A 20,786-nucleotide genomic window follows, 5' to 3' on the forward strand; every position below is an offset into this window, starting at 1 on the left:
AACACATAAATGTATTTTTTCTATTTGAAGATAGGGACCACATATAAAAAAGGTTGTATTGCTGTACAGATGTTACCTACTTTCCAACACAATAAATAAGGATATGGCTATTTAGTAAACACCACCTTATTATAGAGTAAGCATATTATTTACTTTGGTAAATAATGTTTTTTTTAAAGTTCTAACTGAAGGTACCTGCATTTATTTACAAGTTACAAAACTGCCATCTAGTGTCTGACCTTAACAGGTACACCCAATTACACGTTATCAAATACACATATTAAAATGTGAAAAGCTGAGTGTAACTTAAAATTAATATATATTTTTTTAATTTCATTTGTATTGATCACATATTAAAGAATTGTGCACAGAATACATTAGTCAAAAAATAAAATCCAATATACACATCAAAAATAAATAGGAAAACAATGATATATTAGATTTTATTAAAAAAACAAAAACATGTATTTTGTTAATTATTAGGCATACTTAATAACAAAAGAAAAACAAAATAAGGAGCACCTAAAAACAAATATTTCAAAGAAATTCCGCAACGGTGTTAACCTCATGCATTTATTTATAATTCATTTATTTGACATTTGGAGTATTATGTCATTTAATAGATTCAACACAACAGCTCACTATTGATGTTTGATAAATCATACTAGTTGAGAGGAACCTTAACCCAGCACGGGTTTCTTTCCCCGGAAGAAATTAACTGCTGCCACGCACTTACTTTCAATGTGTGCGCCTCTGTTATGTCGTCGACTGGAAACACACAGTCAGTTTGTGTTTGACAAGCCACCGCAACTTTGGTGAGCTTTGACTGTAAAGTATTTCAGTTAAAGATGTCGGAGGCATTGTTGCAGTGGTGTGTGAACCAGCTACACCACAAGTTCGGGCTGGAGGCATGTGAAGACATCGTCCAGTAAGTTATCGCTGAGAATACTCTGTTAAAGACTGACAGGCAACCAGCTAGCATCTGTCCAGAGTCCGAGATTAAATGCCAGCTAGCTTGCTATTGCTGTTTTACCTTTGCTTTTTGATAACATACAATGTCTTGTCAGGGGCTTATCCAAAGTTATGTGTGTGTTAAATACATCTACCGCTTTCCTTTGATACATTTGAGCCTACAGCTGTTACAGTAGCCGGTAAAGAGTTTGACAGGTGTATAAGCTATCTGTTGGCTAGCGGATAACCGGTGCTTACATTCACTACCTTGTCTGGCTTTATTTAATATAAATCACACTTTCAAGAGAAGCTTGTTTTAGGTTGGATATCCGACAGACATTCACCAGCGTCTTCTTCCTCAGTTTCAGAGCAGTCATGTGTTTTTTTATTTGTATTTTCCTAGTTCATGTTCAAAAGGTATATTGTTTTCCTTGTAAAGAAAACATGAATCAGAAACAGAATCAGAATAATTGTATTCTTCCCACAGAGGAGACATTTGCCTTTGTCACAGCAAGAAAAGAGCCAAAGACAGCTTAATAATAACCAAAAAACATGCATACAAAATATTAAAGATTAAAAAAATTACTCAATTTACAAAAGACACATTTTGTAACAGGATGTCGTTCTTGCATTTGTTTCAAATGTTTATGAATTTAACATATGTATAATGTATATTTATTTATAGATGTCGGAATTGTACAAAGCTTTGGCAGTACTGCATGTCATGCTAATAAAGCTATTTGAATTGAATTGAACAGTAAGCTCACATCAGAGCCCTCGCTTTTTAACACAGGGTTTCAAGTTTCAAGGTTCTTTATTTGTCAAACGAACAATAGCGACAGTGTAGTTATGTCGATGAAAATCTTGTGTCACAGGCTTCTCCAACAGTGCAACACAAAACACAGATAAACAAAAATATAGTGATAGTAAATAGTAAATACAAGAAGAAAAATTGTTTAAAGAAGTGAAATAGTGCAATACGAGTCTATGCAAGTCTTTGAAATATGATATATTAGGTAAATAGGTAAATCATTTTTAAGTAGTTTCACTAAGGGACCAACAATAATGTTATTATTAAAACCCTACTATCCCATGTTAGTGAACAATATTGAAAACATTTGTATAATAAATAAGTCTTATGTGACAAACCTCATTTGATGACTGATAATACAAAAAAGAATAGTTTTGTTTATTTTTAAAATAGCTTTCAAATCATGTGTCCCAGTGGCTCCAAATTCATACCAGGTATTATTACTACAGTAGGACACACCTTTTTTATTTGAACTTTAGTCCTACTTCTAAATATATTTTCTTCAATATTTTTATATAAAAAAAGGGTTGTATTTGAATAGTTGTTGATTTCTAACAATAGCTTGTGCACACATGACTCCAAATCAATGCATCATTGTATTACTACAGTAGACACGGAGCACACAACCATTTTTTTTATTTCTAGCTTTTGTACCAGCTAATGAGCTGATGACCCCAAGTCAATGTGGAATCGTATATCAGTACTTTTGACAAGTAGTGTACACTTACTGAATATCTTCAATAGCTTCCATATAACATGACCTAAATACCCAATAAATGTTATTACATTAAATGGTAATTGTGTTATCCTGCTGTCTAGATATGTTCTATCCATCGAAAATGCTGAGGAGATTAAGGATTATATGGGAGACCTCCTGCAGGGCACAGATGGGAGGAAAGGACTGTTCATAGATGAGTTCGTCAGCAGATGGATGAAGACTCAGAGACAGACCACAGATAGCTCAAGTCTTTTCCATCTCAAGGAACCTTTATCATCTCCAGGTAGGCCCAACAGTTGGATGTCTTTCATCTATTTTGATGTTTATTGTACATAAATCTTCTCCAATGCTAAACAACCTTCTATGGAACTGCAATGCAAGATACTCTACTAATCGTTGTAAATAATGTATAATGAATAATACTTTTACGAATGAAAATATATTAACTGGGATATTGCATTTCAAACATGCTATCTGTAATTTGCTCTACTTTCCTAGATTCACAGGACATGAGCAAAGACTCCCTGAAAAAGTCTAAACGCAAGGGCCGTAACAAACAGGAAGTAATGGCTGTGAGCCAATCAGAGCCTGAGCCAGAGGCAGTGAAAACCCCCATTGATCTGATGAGGGTGAGTTCACACAACCCTAAGTATTTGTTATTTTAACCCCTACGTTATGATGTCATTTTCATAGTTTGAGTTAAAAAACGACATACGACATTTGTAAAGGTTCCATTTCCTTTTTGATGTTTTGCTAATTTGTCCACCCCATCTACTTATTTGATCTAATTTTGTTTCCTCTTCTCATCTCTCTTGACATCAGGCCCAGGAAAACACAAGTTCATCCTCAACAAAGAAGAAGAGTAAGTTTGTCAATCTCTATGCTAAAGAGGGGCAAGACAAGATGTCCATCTTGTTCCCAGGTCGACATGCTTGTGAGTGCCTCGCCCAAAAGCACAATCTTATCAATAACTGCATCAGCTGTGGTCGCATCGTATGTGACCAAGAGGGCTCTGGACCCTGCCTCTTCTGTGGAAGCCTGGTATGTATAGGTCCTTCAATTTATATATATATATATATATATATATATATATATATATATATTATTCATTTATTTTTTGAGGTACTCGTGTTGCTAAATATGCTTTTTTCTGATTCAGGTGTGCACAAGAGAGGAGCAGGAGATCCTGCAACGAGACTCCAACAAAAGCCAGAAGCTAAGAAAGAAGCTTATGGGAGGTAAGAGACAAAAATAGTCTGTATTATTAAATAATAAAATCTGTGAAACAATGACTTGGATTAATGCTTTACATTTGTTTTTTTAATTGGTGACAGATGGTGGAGAAAGAGATTATCTACCAAACCAAGAGGCCAAGATGAAGGCTGGCTTGGAAAAAGCTGTCCAGCACAAGGACAAACTGCTGGAATATGATAAGAACAGGTATTATAAACACTAAATCAAGGAAATAACTTCACAGGAATAGATGTGATTACTATATGTCCATACTTTAAATGGAGATATCAATTACTACAGAATGTAATCAGGAAACTTGCTGATAAAACTCACTTATTTATGTATTGTCCCTTTAAACTCCAGTGTGAAGAGAACACAGGTTCTGGATGATGAGTCGGATTACTTTGCCACTGAATCCAATCAGTGGTTGTCACCCAATGAGAGAGAAAAGCTGAAGAAGAAGGAAGAGGAGCTGAGAGACCTTCGCCATGCCTCTCGCAAGGATAGGAAGATCACGCTGGACTTTGCTGGTAGAAAAGTGCTTGATGAAGGCAACAACCTCAACGACTACTACGACAAGTAAGATGATCTCACAACAGTTGAATCAAGGCTGCAATGGTAGATTTAATCGTTTATTAACGCTAAACTCTTCATCCTTGTGATGTGCAAATTAGGTTGGATGAGACCCTCAGGGCTATGAACAGCGACTCTCCTTCAAAATCCCCAATGTTTTCGAGACAAGGTGGAAGGCAGACCCTCGGAGACCTGGTCAACCCCAACATAATGCAAGCTGCACCTGAGGTAGGTCATTTCTGCCATTTTGACTGGGAACAACAGTGGAAATTGTATACCTCTCCATATCAAAATATCTCTTCGTTCGACAAGTGTAACAATATGCAATTTCATTAGAACATGAGTTAAATGGATTGAAATCAACAGCTGTTTATCCTACATGCGGCCTATGTCAGCATAGTCCTTTATCTACCATTAAAATGGTTCTGAAAATGAATAAACTTTCCAGTGGGTGGATGTCGGAGGCAGTGAAAGCTACAAGAAAAACACGAAGCAGGGAAAGAGCTCGGCGGAGGAAAAGGGAGGAGAAGATCGTCAAAAGCTGAGGCTCCAAGACAAGGACCTGCAGGAGATGGCTGACGGGGGCTGGTGCCTGAGCATGCACCAACCATGGGCCACACTGCTGGTCAGAGGCATCAAGAGGTAAGCAGCAAAGGAAAGATTAAACAAAACGCAGTGCTAACAGAGTTTAAAACTCTTATGGAGATGTGTTTTCCTTTAGGCTGAGGTTACATTTCATTTTGTGTGTGTGCAGGGTCGAGGGGCGGACTTGGTACTCATCCCATCGGGGTCGTCTTTGGATTGCTGCTGCAGCCAAGCAGCCGTCTCCACAGGAGATTGCTGAGGTGGAAGCCATGTACCGCCACATCGACAAGAAAGGTAACACGTAGTGTACACAGTGAATCAAGAACAAGACTGTAAATACTGGAAGTGATTTGCTACAAGATGTCTTACACACATGACTTTTATTGAAGTGCACACATCTTGGAAATCAACTACTAGGTCGGAGTGTGTTAGGGGATCCTTGATTGCTCTTGTTTTCTGTGCAGATCCAAGGTTTCCTAAAGACTACCCCACCGGCTGCCTGTTGGGATGCGTCAATATGACGGACTGCCTCTCTCAGGAGCAGTTCAGAGAACAGGTCAGTGAAACATTACATCATACTACAATTATAGGTTTAGTGTCAGTAAAAAATGTTTTGAAGGAAGTCAGATTACTATAACTGAATTGAATTGCTGAACAAGGCAGAGATGCGTGTGGTAGGAAGTCTTGTTATAACCCATAGTAGGCAGTGTTGGACAGAAAGACAAGCTACTGTATACAAAATTGCAGGATGTTTTGAAAGGTTACTTTTGATAAATGTGACTTGGAGGATTTAATTTTGGCCGACCCTTGACACCCTTGTTGCTGATTTTATTGTTGTTTGCGGTTGACCACTTGAACTCTTTTCATTGTCTTCCTTCTTTTAGTTTGTATCTGTCTCTCTGCCCTAGAGGCTATAAATCACCCCAAGTTTAGTCCCATCATGTAATACTTTTTGATAGGGATGTCCCGATCACCTTTTTTTGCTCCCGATCCGATTCCGATCATTTGATTTTGACAATCTGCCGATACCGATTTTTCCCGATCCGATCTTTATGCAATGCATTAAGAGAAAAAAAAGGTAACTGATAACGGCTGGTCATCCAACGCGATGAATTCAGCTATCTTGGCTGTAATTTTTTTGGCCTTTTCACTGTTCTGGGGCAGTTTCTCTTTCCTTTTAAAAGTCTCTGAAAGTGTCGGTTGTTTCAGTGCCGTTACCTGAGTGGCCGCTGTGTACTCGTCGTGTTGTTGTTGGTGTTTGTATTAGATTGGTCGTGTTGAACGTAGCTCTGTTCTTTCCACCACGCGGAACCTCCTTCTTGCAAACATTGCATCTGGCTGTTACACTGCCTTCGCTTTCAATTTTATAATACTTCCAAACTCCTGACATTTTCTCTGTCCCGAGTCACCAGCTGAACGTAGCCTCTCGTTAGCTTACTGCTACTATTAGACACTGCGCCCACTCTGTTGCCAGATTTGAGAGAAATAAGCAACCAGGTCTATGAAAACAAGCCCAAAAGAAGCAACACATACATGATGTTGTGTAATTTTAAACCAAAACTAAGGCCTCAGGATGACTTTAAGACGTGAACATGGTCATTTTTGTTTTGTAACATTAAATAAAATAATAAAAATATTTTATAAAAAAAAAAAAAAAAAAAAGAAAAATTCCCGATCCCCAATTTTTTTCTCCCGATTTCGATCTTTTGAAAATCACGTGATCGGCTCCGATCCCCGATCACGTGATCGGATCGGGACATCTCTACTTTTTGATATTTCAGGATTTGCATGAACATAATCATGGACATTTTAACACACAGTTAAAAATACAGACCTGTTAGTTAGTGCATTGTAATTCTATAGACATCCAGAGGCCTATTTAATCTAAAATAACAAAGTATAGGACAATATACACATAGACAAACACTTTTTTGTCATCCAGGGTGAAGACATGAACTCAACTGTGACTGTGAGTTTAAATCATTGTAATTTGTGTGGTTAATGCCAGAAAATCGGTTTAGTTTTATGTATTAAATTTCTCCTACACCGTCTTTGCATATCTTAGAAATGATCCTGAGAAACTGTGTATTTCTCTGAGTTGACCATACTGTACATTCTAACTGTAAAGAATGCTGCAGTAGCCTCTCCTACCAGCAGAGGCCAGGCTGCACCTTTTCACCAGCGTCTCTGCCAGATTACAGTATTTCCCACTAGAGGCAGTATGCACCAGAGGAAAATCCACTGAAACACAAACCCTCATTATACCACTTGCATCCAACCAAAATGGTTTACCTATACACATCACATTTGCATCAGCCTTTTATGTTGATTCAGCCGCTATTTTTATTAAAAAAAGGCGTGTTTTGAATCACAGTCACAGGAGACATTTATAGCAAAGAGCAGGCTGCCATTACAAATAAAACAAATGGTTTACCGGCTTCTCTCAAGCATTTCATTTGATGTCTTCCATGAACACCACCCTTAACCAGATTGTTACGAGGTCTCTGGTTTGACTCTGACTCTGTGATGTGGCAAAGCATGTAGGTGCTTCATAGGCAGTGACTGCTGCTTTTTTTGGACTCATAAAATGTTTACTTGAGCTTTTAAACCCAAATTGATTTAATTAATTGCAGTTTTACCAAGTATAAACTGGAATAAACATCCCACTTCCCATTAAGTCATCATGTGTATACAGTCACTCCCCTATGTGATGTCAATGGAACAACACATTTGCTTAATTACATTGCCATCCATGTCTTGCCTGTTTTCCCTCTGGCTCTGGGAGAGACTTCTCTTTCTGAGGCCCACTGATCCCCTCCTCTTACAGTATAGTTCAGTTAATTATATGTTGTTGTTATTACCATAAATACTTATATTGTCAAAATCACAATAGCCAACTATTTATTTATACATATATTTTAGGCAAAAATCTCTTAAAAAATACACAATCGTATTTGATAAGGTGTCTGATATTTCTCATAGTGGTCATATCACACAGAAGCATACACACATACATATCAGAAATTATATATATAAACAGGGAAATGTGTAAAACACACAAAAATACTCTAACCCTTCAAAGCTCCATATTTCCTCACTCGCATGTACACACACACACACTGATATTCAATCATGAGACATTGAGTTCCTGGAACAAATCACATATGGAAATTGTCTTCCGTCGTGATTAAAAGAAAACGAACCATGAAAAAAGCATTGCCCCCCTTTTTGGATGTATTTGTGGATCCATGCATTTCTGCACACACATTTTAGCATAATGTCTTTCTGCATAGAAGACAGGTATGTTATTTCTGTGTTTGGGTAAAAAAAAATGGCTTGAAAACTGTGTGCTGCTACATGGTTTGCATTCTGACTGCTGGGACCTGTAAATCTAAGGGCTTTCCCCTTTTGTACTCTGTCCTCATTCTCTCCTCCACCACTCATTCCACCCAGGGCTGTAAAATCATGTTTGCAGGCTGTGTGACTGCCCTTTCATCCTGTGAAAGGGTGTGTGTGTGCGTTTGTGTGTGTGTCCACTTGCACAGAGCAGCCATAAATAACACCCCCACCCAACACAAGGCCCCTCAGAAAAAAAGAAAAAAAGGCAGATGTAGAAAATAGTGAAGCAACCAGAGACGAACAACAGCACCAAATGCCTAATGATGGTACTGAACAGTTGCTTAGTGCTTATTCCAGTCACAGTTTTGAAAAAAAAGAACACAGACTATTAGCTGTTTAGCATTGTAAGCTTGCTTCCTTTCATGTAAGCTACATACTGTAGTGCACGTAGTGTGAGTGCATAGTAGCGCACAGCTGAGCTGCTGGGCTTGGTGAGTGGGTGAGGTGTAGGGTTTACTGTCCTGTGCTGGCAGTTGTGGGTGGTTAAAAGGGGGGGGGGGAAGGACAGCCATTATTCTTCAAGCTCTTCTAAAGCTGCCCCGAGCGATGTAAGAAATATTTAGAGAAAGTGGAATGTGGGTGGATTGGGAGAGCTTGAGAGAAACAGTATTCACGCAGTAAATATTTGACTATCACTGATCCAGTGTGATAGAAGTCATTGCCCTGTTGGGGCGCTGTTGTACAAAGCAGCGCTAACAAAGCTGCTGAGGGACAGTGCAGAAAGACCACCCCAGGCTGAGCAGGATTTCCATCTGCTTGACTTGGACCAATTCTTTCCCTCATTAGAAACTGACTGGTGTATTGATCCATTCTCCTCATAATCTCTCACTCGTCCCAACTCCCCAACCCCCCACTCTCTTGATAATTGGCCAGCCATTATGATCCGTGTGCTGTCTCTCCAACCCTACCCCCCAGTCTCTCAGCAATGGGTGGAGACGTACGCCTGGCCTGCCGACTGCAGAAGTAAGTAGTGTGGGGGGTTGGGAGGAAGATAGGTATGTAGCAAATTAAAAGATGTAAGGTTTTCCTGAAAGAGGCAGAGTGAGATAATTAAAAAGGATAAGCAGAGAGCTCTGGCCAAGGGTGGTAGATTTGCTCCAGATAATTTACTTCTCACATACAAATGACACGTCAAATGAAGCATCACTGTGTTTTGAGTGCAGCATTTATCTACACATGCACTGAGCCATTATCCTTCTTTATATTGGTGCGCAGGCAAAGGCACATCGCACCCCATAGAGAGCTAAAATCGCACCATCAACCTCCTCCTGTGGTGAAAACATTGATTGGATCAATCTACACTCTAAATAAGGGGCTCATTTATTTCTCTTTTGCAAAGACCATATAACCAGCAGCAGAGCTACATGTCTTATTGAACATAAGTCAGAAAAGGTCTACGAACAGACATGCTGAGCTCAACACCAGGAACTGTCCAGCGCTGTATTGATTCAAATAAAATGACTTAAAGGGCAAGAAAGCAATGGGAGTGTGTGTGATCCGTACCTACATGGATTTCCTGATGATGAAATGTTGACATAGTAATGCAATCTGGAACATTCAGAGAGGTTTTGGAACAGTAATGCAGGCTAATGTTTGACAGATAAGCATGTTTTATTTACATCCTGTCTTGAAGGCTGACGTATAGCAGTTCCCCTGACACCTACGCACACCAGACAGACATATGTTTGAGACACGGCTTGTTCTGGATGGTTTATAGCCGTGGTTCCAAGCTGTTCTAGATGTTGGTTTCACATTTTCTGGAACAAAAACACAGATCATATTTTATTTCACAAAAGAAAAATCACAGCTAAGAAATGTGCAAAAGGCCTTTTCTCTTTAGACATTTGCACATCTCGCAGTGAGAGAAGCACATTTGTAAATAATTAAATTAATGATGGCTGGATTTCATTTGATTGTATCACTTTTAGGGTCCTGTTATTGTGCATGCTGGCTCACTGTCACAGAACTGCGCTATTTCTAACATAAATTATGAAAGTCAATACAAAACTACTGACATTAAAATAGTATTTATAACAACACAAGTTAATACAACTCACACAATAAGTACAAGAATCTTCCAATAAGCTTTTTTGACAGTGAAGGCAAGTTTTTCCGCATTTATACAGCCTTTAACAACTGTGTCTTCATATGCGTACAGTATATGTATGCAACAGTATCATCTGAATACATTATTCCCGAGTAACATCATCTACATAAAATAAACATATGTAATGGTTTGATCTGCCTACAATATAATATGTAGCAGTATCATCTGCATACAGTATTTGTATATGAGAGTACCATCCTCATACAGTAACAGTATCGTCTTTATACGGTTTATTTTTAGAGCAGTATCATGTTCATATAGTATATGTATTCATATTTGTATACAGTGAATGAATGCAACAGTATTCTCTTCATACAGTCTAAGTGGTAACTCTAACATTGTCCAGTCTGGATTGGATATGCCCTTGAACATAACAGGGTTGCTGAGTCATTAAATGTTTCTTTCACATTCCAAACGGCATTGGTTGGAGAGTTGTCGCCCTGTGTCTGCTCTTACTGTTATTTCAGTCTGCATTGATTCGTGCTCAGACGCCTATGTTTTACTTCTATCTCTTTAACCTTCGGTAATAAACCATTCCTTGATATTGTTCTTCATTGTATCGTTCAGCTTCTTTATGAGTTTATATTTAACCTCAGTATTGCAGTATATACTGTACTTTAGACTGCAGCAAAGTTGATGTATACACACCAGCACATGTCAGATAACTGACACAGGCTTGTAGCCTATCACATAGCTGCAAGCTTAGCCACTTATCTGTTAAAAGAAGTGCTGGTTTCTGTGGAATTCCATTTGTGCTAGCTCTCCCTCTGACCTCCAGAGTGGAGCTTCCGTGCCTGTTAGGCCGGCTGGAAGCTCGGACTGATGCCTACGTTTCCTTGTGTGGTAATGTGATATTTATATGCTGAAAGTCTTCCTGCCAGCATGCCACACACGCACACACACACTCAAAGGATATATTGGATGCATTCCAAAGGAAGGTTAGTCTAGCGAGGCTATTTTTTTTCTCTGTAACATAGCGTGAATCCATAGCAGTGGCTGCTTCCCTCTTTTCCTGCTCCCTTCCCCCTCTATCATTCCATCTTCTTATTTTCCCCCACTTTCTCTCTAACAGTATGTTCTACAGTTCAGGGCTGTGAAATGGTATGTGTTCCTGGAGAAGTCCCCTTATGCTCAGTGAACAGACATGCACACTTACATTCAACTATGCATCGTTCTCTCTGCTATCTCCTTCTGCACAACCCTCAGTCACACATTCCTCCCCTTCCTCCCTTTTCCTTGCTGGGCAGTTTGGCATGACAGAGAGGTCAGACATCATGTGATTCTGCAGTGGTGTGTAGAATGCATTCAGCCCAGAGTCCCCAGGCTCTGGATGACAACCAACCAAACCTCAGTCACAGGTTTTTCAACAGCATGAAAAATACATAGAACCATCTGCCAGATTTGAAATGGCCTGCTACACTTCCATCCTTAGACCACTTCATCGAATGACACACAGTTCCCGCTGTTGAACAGTGAAGCCTCTTTTACTATCTGTCCTCCATTTTGATCCGCTCATTAAACAGGACTTGTTTCTCCTGCTGTATGCTGATCACAGGATCTTGTAGCAAAGAAAAAGGCAACACGAGTAATATCTGACAGTTTGCTTTGATGGTCTAAAAAGACAGTGTTGATGAAAATAAGTAAGAATCAAAGGGAGGTGACTGAATACTAATCTGTATGAAGTGTTATCCTGAATGCCAAACGGGTTCAAATCATCTTTCTTCGTTCTTTATTCGAAAAATGCAATCGTTATTGGTCTTTTAAATCAGACCTATTAAATATATGACTTATTTCTGAGCTGTAAAACATTTTTTGTCTCATTGCCAAAGTCAAAGTCATTATGCAATCAATACAGTTCTTTGGAACATTAACAGGAAAGCACTATTACTATGAGTTTGAATAACACTATTGACTATTACAATAAAGGTACAACAAGATATGAATTAACCAATTTGTTTTTTTTTAGTGCATTGAAGAAATTAAATATCAATAATAGGAATCTGATGTACAAGATATACAAACTCATTGGTTTATAGTCATTAAGATAAATGATGTGTTCTTATTTTTTTTTATTTAATTATGATGCATTCACTTGCATCAGTATTTATATAGATGACATTCCTAAGGCTTTAATTCTACCATCATTTACACCACATATGAAAGAACAAGAAGTGATTCCCAAGAGAAAAAAACGATTTACTGTACCAATATTTCCTTTGGCATGTGTTAACCTGTGTGAAACGAGCTTCCCCACTATCGGAATTTCAAAGCAGTAGTTGTTTCCTAAATTGTTAGCTTACTTGAATTGTTGATAAAACACATTTGACCTTCCATATACTACTTAATGTACTGAGGGAGGATATAAAGAAAATCAAAGGATTTAAATAAATTCAATGAACTGGAACCATTCCTGCCCAACCTTTAAAAGCCTGTGATTTTGTGGTTAAAAATATGTTAAGCTGTAGCTGTTTTTGTATAGGCATGTTAACAATTTGTTGTCCCAGCAGATGTAACGGGAACAGCCTTTTTATCTTGTTTTTAGTTTGTAAAACAGTCATCTGGTTCTTACTTTCTGCTCTTTTTAAAATAACGGCCATTTCTGTGTTAAACAATGTTTGCATAAAGCTGGAAAAGAAAAGACCTCCTGTAGATTTTGATGTTGTGATCTATTTAGCGCCTTGCCACAGGCAATCTCCAACCCCCCTCAACAAGCTTTAATGAAGCAAAGAATAAATATGTTTGACATTTATCTCGCATCTCCACATCTGGTGTTTGTTGTTAATGCCCCAACATGGCTCCTCATGAGGCTGTAGTGTATGTGCCAGTTCTCTGCTTGGAATGAGGAAATGAATGAAGGTTGTGTGCTGCAGTCAGTAAGTACTTTGCACAATGTCAGTGGGCGACCGTGTTTCCCTGCTATGGTGTTACTCGGTATTGGAAGAGCTCTCAATTTGATCATTATTCTTAACGCCTGTTCCATCCAGTTGTGAGAACACGCATTATTTCACTCATTACGTCTAGCTGCTTTTGAGTGTTTCTGCCAGCATTCCTCAGGCATGCCTTAGCAATTGCTTTGTCACACAAGACTGTGTGTGTTCATTTGAGAAGAGATCTTTATCCAGCCAATCCCTAACCCAGCAGCAGTATAACCACAAGTATCTCTCTTAAAGAGGGAGAGACAGAGAGCGAGAGACTCTCTGCCACTGCAGGGTCAGAGATTACAAACTCAATTGTACTCTGCTGGATGACATGTCTGCTCAGCAACTTCCTGCTTGCGACATCAGAGGAGAGGAAAGTATGGAAAAAGGGTGAGGCGAGGGAGGCAGTCCTTGCTTCCAGTGTCGTTAATCTTTTCTCTTTTTGTGAGCAACAAACTAAAAAGAAAAGATTCCCCATCAAGCCAGTGAGTCCGACTTCTTCCCAGGATATAATCACAGAAAATAGAAAAGCAAATTCAAAATGAATGCCAAATATGAATGAATTTGAAAGGATTTTTTTAATCTTTCTTTTCTTTACTCTTCAAAAGTGCAAGAGCGCATATTCCCTTCTGAAAGTTCATATTTTAAATACATACATTTTTTATATTCTATTAAAGAGATCGTCTAGAAGCGGTAGAATACAAAGTAGAAACTTTATTGCTAGAAATGTTCTACGTTCATCTGTTCTGTGAACACATTAATGGGATTTTTAAGAGGTTGTGTCCACAAGCTGCCAGCTCGGTGCTGCCAGCTGTTGCTGTGGGTTTTTTGTTGTTGAAGATTGTCAGTGCCTTTTATAAATGGTTTGATTTGGAAATCACAGGCATAGAGTACCAGATTGAATTAAAATGAATGATCAAAATAATGTTTTTATCTCTTATGTTTTTTATTATGTAGTTTAAAGTACTAAATGTGCGTATTATATTTATTAGACAATCCTAAAGCCCTGGGCTTAATGTGTCTGACAGATGTTTTCATATACTCTCTCTTGGGTTAGCTTATTTTTCCATTGAAACTGTGACATGGATTCATACACAACATTGTTGTTGTTTGTCTTTACTACATGATCCCCATTAGTCTCACTCAATAAATGTCCTAATTCCACAACACAGAGGATTGTGCCTTGGAATGAGCTGCTGTCGATGTAAATGGCAGGAGGAGTGAGATCATTATTTTCAATGAGGCTCTGCTGATACGTGCTTAGGGGATCAGGGAATTCACAGTCTGCCTTGTATACACAAGGTATCTGCTTAGGATCAAGCCGAATGAACATTAAATATGATGTGTTTTTCCTTAGTGTAGTGATGTCTCGCTGAAATGTTTATGCCTTCGATTTCTATGTGTTATTGTGTAAATATGTTTATTCATAATTTAGATGCAAAACCATGCAAGTGTAACATAATATTACAAATATTGGCCTCATTAAAATGTGTACTAAGAATCAATAAGGAATTTTTAGTCATACTCCCATAGCTGCCAGCTTCATCTATTTATTTCCTTTGGCATATTTAGTGAAATTTCTTGAAGCACATAGTTGACAAGCTCTTTTGCCACGGTCCACTGGGCAATTTGCCATCAAAATGCTTTGGCAGGCTCCGTGTATGAAGTAGAGTATTGATTTACATGCAACATCATTTTCTTTCCCTCTCAAATTTCTGGAGGTCAGTGTAGCGAGAATAGAATTCAGCATAATTACTTGAATAACGCTGACACTTATCTTTGAGCTGTGCATTGCCTGTAATGGGTGTTTAAAAAGATACGCATGCTATTGCTGATTAACTGTATTCTTCGTCATGCCATGGAAGAACACGTCTTTGTGCAATTTAAATTAAAAGCTTCAGCTGTTTGGTCATTCATTTAAGTAGAAATGTTTTTCACCTCCGGGGTTTTATATATGCCCACCATTGGGTGACTGACTTACATGCTTGTTGTGCTAACGTGCTAGCCTGGTTTATTACATTACATTACATGTCATTTGTTAGACGCTTTTATCCAAAGCGACTTACATACATTCAGTACTGTCATTCAGTTTATCATGTTACAATGTCTGTATTCTGTGTGCGCTTGCATGGACATTATGCCGTATCGCAAAAGTACGATCCGAATAAACAAACCGTAACAGCCCTTATATGTTAGCAATCGTAACTAGGCAAAACAACCTTTTCAAACTAGCTAACTTGCTAGCTGCAACTATACACGTTTTTGAAATACGCTAGATGTAAATAAGAATATTATTTTCTATATATCAATGATCCATTGTTTCCAAAAATTACTTTGAATATTGAGCAATAAATCTGCTTCTGTATCATTGAATAGTTCACAAGATTATAAAATCCAAAAAGGTATAACAGCGGTAACTAAGGATCAATTGTCAATTTCAATTAAAGCATCTTTTGTTCAGAGCCTATGATAATTCAGGGCTGTTTTAGTGCAATTCTAATACAATCTCTAGATTCTGTCAAACCTAAAAAGATATTTTCTCAGTATAGCTGAATTTAACAGCTCTTATTCAACACCTTCTGTTGAACAGTTCAATGTGTTCTCAGTTGAAACGTATCAGTCGTATCCTCTTATCTATTGTAAGCTGTAGCACTAACCCATGGGCTTAGAGAAACCTAAAACTTGCCTTTGATAAGAATCAAGGGACAGCCTTCCTTCTGTGCTCCTTTCTCAATCCGGGCTCATTGCCAGCCTCGAGAGAAGGAGGTAAGAGACAGTTATTTCCCACAGAGGCTGAGTGAACACAGATGGGGGGGGTTTCTACCCCAGTGTCAGAAAATCAAAGCAAATATTCACCTTAAGAGACAGACATGTTCATAAACTCCCCGGTCCTTCTCAACTTTCACATTATGAAATCAAATGCCCACTGTGAAGTGGTTTGTTACCTTCCTTAAAATATGAGCCTTTCTGCTGACAGCACCAGGGTTAAGGAGAGCGGGATTTGTGGCACCGATAAAAGGAGATTGTGGTGGAAAATAAGAAGTTTTAATGCCTTAGATTCCCTGGAATTTTTCTTTGAAGTCGAGGTTTGAAAGCAGACATGGTAATTGTCTGCAGGGTTTCTTGCTGTGTGTTGGTGTGTGTGTGCCTGTGTCTGTTGTAAAGGAAAATACTAAGTGGAGAGGTTTGACTGTGTGGTTTTCTTTGAAAGCTGTGCAGTTGTCTTATACTTCAACTTATAATAACTACTTAAATTCTACTTATTTTTTTATCTTTGGGATTTGTTACATTAGACCACTTTAATAAACAATGCATACTTTTTTCTCATCCTTTGTTTTAAAAGGTATTTTTTCTTTTTTCAGAAGGTTATTTTCTGCTGACATTAAAATTCAGTTTTATAAGAGTCACTCAGCAAACAGAAGCTTAACTGTAAGTACAAGAGAAAGCCTTTCTCCTTGGAAAGTTCCAGCAGTTAGCTTGTTGAGTCTAAAAAATTACTGTTGTGAGGCAGTCTTGTTTTTTTCTAGCCTGAGGGCCACTGCAGGAGGTGAAGTCATAAACATGGCTGGGAGAGTGGAACGTAGCTAAGTGAGGAAGTCTGTGTGAATCTCTCTGTGAAAACACATGACTTCACTACACCTGTCAGCACTGGTGCTAGCTACAGTAAAAGGCCAATGTGGGATTGCAGAGCAATTGTTATGCTTATGAAGCAAGGGAGTTGCAAAAATAAATTGAATACCTCTCCCATGGAATTTTTAAAGCGAGATGGTGACAGCTTGAAGTCATTTACATCAAGACAATAATGAAGCCTCAATTGCTGACACGCAGAGATGATTCTTGAGCTGAAAAGCACAGTACAAATACACCACAGCATATGAGTTCATATTAGTGATTCCTGCTGACATTCCTCTCTTGATAGTTTAATGTCACATTGTAGTGATGGTTTGATTAGAAAAGACACAGGAGTTTGCTGTAAGTACAAACAACATTTAAATGTGTACTTTGATATACAAATGACATAAGTAGGTTTGTACTTTGACATTAATTACACGTACATATGTTTTTCACGGCAATATGTGTAAGGTGACCTTTTAGTTGTAATGAAACTGCATTTTCACAGCAAAGGAAATGTGTTTTTGCAGTAGAGCAGACTGACTCGGTGGCAGTAATTGGAAAATCATGGCTCTGGTGCGGAGCTTCTAATAATGAAACATCTCTCTCGGATATTAATAATGTAAAATATCAGGAGCCAGTGTTGGACACTCCTAGATAATTAATGTTCACTCTCCAACTTGACACCAGTTGATTCTGTAGGTGAAGGAGTATGTTACATTTTTAATCATCTCCATGCAGCGCAGTGTGCCTGAGCTCTAATGCAAAGGACAAAGTGAGCTCCACTAGCTGCCTGTTTAGAAGGTGAAGTTATTGCTGCTTTGTGTAAATGTCACATGACACCAGTGTGATCCAAAGCCTGTGTCCTTGTAGGCTAAAGGTACACTGTTGTCCAAGGTGGAATACAATATGTTTTACCTCTACTCATGAAACGATTGTGATGTGATTCATTCTTGATGGATAAAGTGTTTATCTTCTCAACACATTATTGATAAATCTCAATCTCAACATTTAACAGTCAAAATTAAATAGGAATAAACAGAGGAGTGTGTCTGAAAACAAAATGATTCCAACTTTATAGGGAACAGTGTACATATGTTTGCACCTCTTGCTTCCACATTTTAAAGGGGTTGTAAAAGGTGTCTGAGAATGTGTTGGGCATGTGATGGTCCCTGTAGCTAAAGATAAAAGTGTGCAGACAGACATGAATTGCAGTTAAGTTATTTTAGATTGCAATGACATTATTCTGCCAAAATGTTCCTGATTAGTCAACTAATTATTGGTCTATAAATGTCCAATTTGACACGTGAGTAAATCACATTTTTGCTTAAAAAAATTATTTGACAGTTAACCGATTATCTATAGTAGCTTATCAATGTTCTGACCCTAGACTAATTGATTAATGACTAATGATTTCAGCTATAGCTAAGATTGATTTTTAGCTGAAGATAGTATGCTCTAATTAAAGGTATTTTAGGCGTGAACTCCGCAGTTATTACTAATGATCATATAAATGACTTGTCACTAGGCTTGGACTTGTTTTTGAATTCTGTGACTCATTATGCAAAGATTATAGGATTTCTATTACCACAAAAAGAGTGTCCAGTTAATGAAAAAGTAATTTAAATAAAGATTAAGATAATTGCATGCGGGATGATTTGGCCTTATTTTCCAGGAAAAGCAGTGTGTGGCTGAGAAACAGAACACAATGTTCAACTGAAGTCTAAACGCCAAATGAAATCAATTGTGCTTCTGGCTACATTTACATGCATGGTGTAATTTGGCTCTTTGCCATATTCCAGTAGAGATCCTGTTTGTGTTAAGCTGTTTACATGATCCGTTGATACCCTGTAGTCTCTTTGTTACCATGAATAAACCAGTCAACAAATTATTTCTATCCACCTGAGCTGTTCTATATTCATTGATGCAGTTACCATAGGCAACTATATTTTGACATGGCTAAACAATGATAAGAATAATTTCATTAGTAATTATTGTTCCAATAAACCTTAAAATATATCAACATATTTGACCAATAATTTTATACAACGTACTGAGATTTTTACGGAAATGGTACAAACAAGTAAAGACCAAAGGGAAGAAATTTGAAGCATAACATAAGTGGTTTATTTACTATAATTGGTGCCGTGATCTATTCAGCCCAGATTTCCTCTTTACACCAAGATTATATTTATTATTCCTAAAATATAAGGCAGTTAAGCGATGCTGTTGTTGCTCTTTTTTTAATTTAAAACCAAAAATGCTGTTCTCACTCACTGTTTCATTCATTCTGATCAACTGTATGTTGCCGCCTTTATGATGTGAAGCTGCTCTTAATGAAACGCAACACTTCCTGCAGATGTTTCACAGTAAATGTGACGTGAAAAGATTATTTCCGCTGAAGTGCTGGAAGGCTTTTAATGTGAAACAGATGGAGGAATGAGTTTGCGTTAACAGCAAACGGCAGATGGGAGGAAATCAGAAAACGGGGAGATTCTTACTAAAAATACGATCAAGCAAAGACATAAAACAGGGAATTAGAATAAAAGACCCGTCTGTCAAACAGCCTGTCTCGAAAAAATGCCTGTTCGATCGAGGTAAACAAAAGCCTTGTCCATTATTTGACAATTAACAGTGCAACATTGACGCTTGCTGACGCAAATAGAGGCTTTATTATCTGACTTGAACCAGATAACAACTTTCCAATCAGCTGCAAAATAAATATGTATTAAAATTGACACGCCTAAAAGTAATGTACGGTAACACTTTTTAAAATAATGTACACAATTATGATTATAAACTAGTACATTTTCTTAAGCTGGTCATTGTTAGTGAACAACACATATTGACTAACTAAAATAATTTCCCTTTTTTGTGGAGGATATGATGTGCACTGCAGATACATGTGCGGACAGTGTTATGGATAGTGAGACATGATACACACATGAACCGTATACATGTTTGCATGTCTTTGTTGTCTGCGTGTGCTCTGGTCCTGTGCTGTGCAGGGATGGAAAAACAAATAACACGCTTGGTGCGTGCGAAAAGCTGAAAGGCAGTTTCAGTACAGTTTCCTGAGGGCAGCTGCATTTGTTTGAGCGTTAATGAATGCCAGAAACAGGCTTGTGTTGTTTGGTGAACACGATAGATTAAAGAACGATTGGCGAACGATTGCTGTTGCATACAGTTCCCAACAACACCCTTTCACCTCCCACATGTAACCCATAGCTCAGAGAAAGCCCATCTGTTTCTCCATTCCCAGGGTGAGAGCAGCCCTGACAGAAGTGGCTAAGCAGTATTTCAACAGTGTCCTTTCTGCGAAGACACAGTCGGCTTTGTGCAGTTCCCGATCTATCAAACATCTCTGTGTTTTCTCTCTCACCTTACCCTCTTCTCCTCCTATTATCCTTCTTTCTTACTGAATCATATTCCTCATTTTGACTCTCTGGCTCTCCCCCCTCTCATTGCCTGCCTGCCTCCCTCCCCCTTATTCCACCCTCCTCATTTTTAAAAGCCACATGCTCCCAGCCCGTCTGGCTCAGTTGCACCCTGCCAATGAAGGGCTTTTTATTGGGCTGAGATTGAGTGCAGCCAAGCAGGGCCTGGCTGGGGCTGAAGCTGGGGCCAGCCTCGCAGTCCCCCAACCCCCCCGACTGCACAGCCCACTCCACATGCCTGTTCTGGTCTGGCCCTGTCGCCCAGAAGGAGATTACTTGTCTCTGCTGCCCTTAATTGCCGGCAGCAGCTGAAAGGAGCCTGAGAGAGAGACATTGTAGAGAGAGGAGAGGGAACAGTGTTGGCTTGTTGAGCTGTTACTTGACAAGCTTGGACTCAAAGGTTTGTGTTCCTGCTGTCAAACCCTGGCTCTGTTTGAGTTGG

At 38.5% G+C, this 20,786-nt stretch overlaps 1 protein-coding gene across 1 annotated transcript in view; it reads left to right on the forward strand.

Annotated features, from left to right (window-relative positions):
- Nucleotides 1–754: 754 nt before the first annotated feature.
- trip4 (thyroid hormone receptor interactor 4) overlaps nucleotides 755–20,786 on the forward strand; it is a 73,207-nt gene continuing 53,175 nt past the window's right edge. Inside the window, exons 1-11 of the mRNA XM_034117142.1 lie at nucleotides 755–928; nucleotides 2,582–2,763; nucleotides 2,979–3,109; nucleotides 3,303–3,521; nucleotides 3,640–3,718; nucleotides 3,815–3,920; nucleotides 4,077–4,292; nucleotides 4,388–4,514; nucleotides 4,735–4,928; nucleotides 5,041–5,165; nucleotides 5,336–5,427. Of these exons, the coding sequence (XP_033973033.1) occupies nucleotides 849–928; nucleotides 2,582–2,763; nucleotides 2,979–3,109; nucleotides 3,303–3,521; nucleotides 3,640–3,718; nucleotides 3,815–3,920; nucleotides 4,077–4,292; nucleotides 4,388–4,514; nucleotides 4,735–4,928; nucleotides 5,041–5,165; nucleotides 5,336–5,427 (1,551 nt within the window). The 5' untranslated portion in view covers nucleotides 755–848. The remainder of the gene's footprint in view (nucleotides 929–2,581; nucleotides 2,764–2,978; nucleotides 3,110–3,302; nucleotides 3,522–3,639; nucleotides 3,719–3,814; nucleotides 3,921–4,076; nucleotides 4,293–4,387; nucleotides 4,515–4,734; nucleotides 4,929–5,040; nucleotides 5,166–5,335; nucleotides 5,428–20,786) is intronic.

Source organism: Trematomus bernacchii, unplaced genomic scaffold, assembly GCF_902827165.1.
Source record: "Trematomus bernacchii unplaced genomic scaffold, fTreBer1.1, whole genome shotgun sequence".
NCBI lineage: Eukaryota > Metazoa > Chordata > Actinopteri > Perciformes > Nototheniidae > Trematomus > Trematomus bernacchii.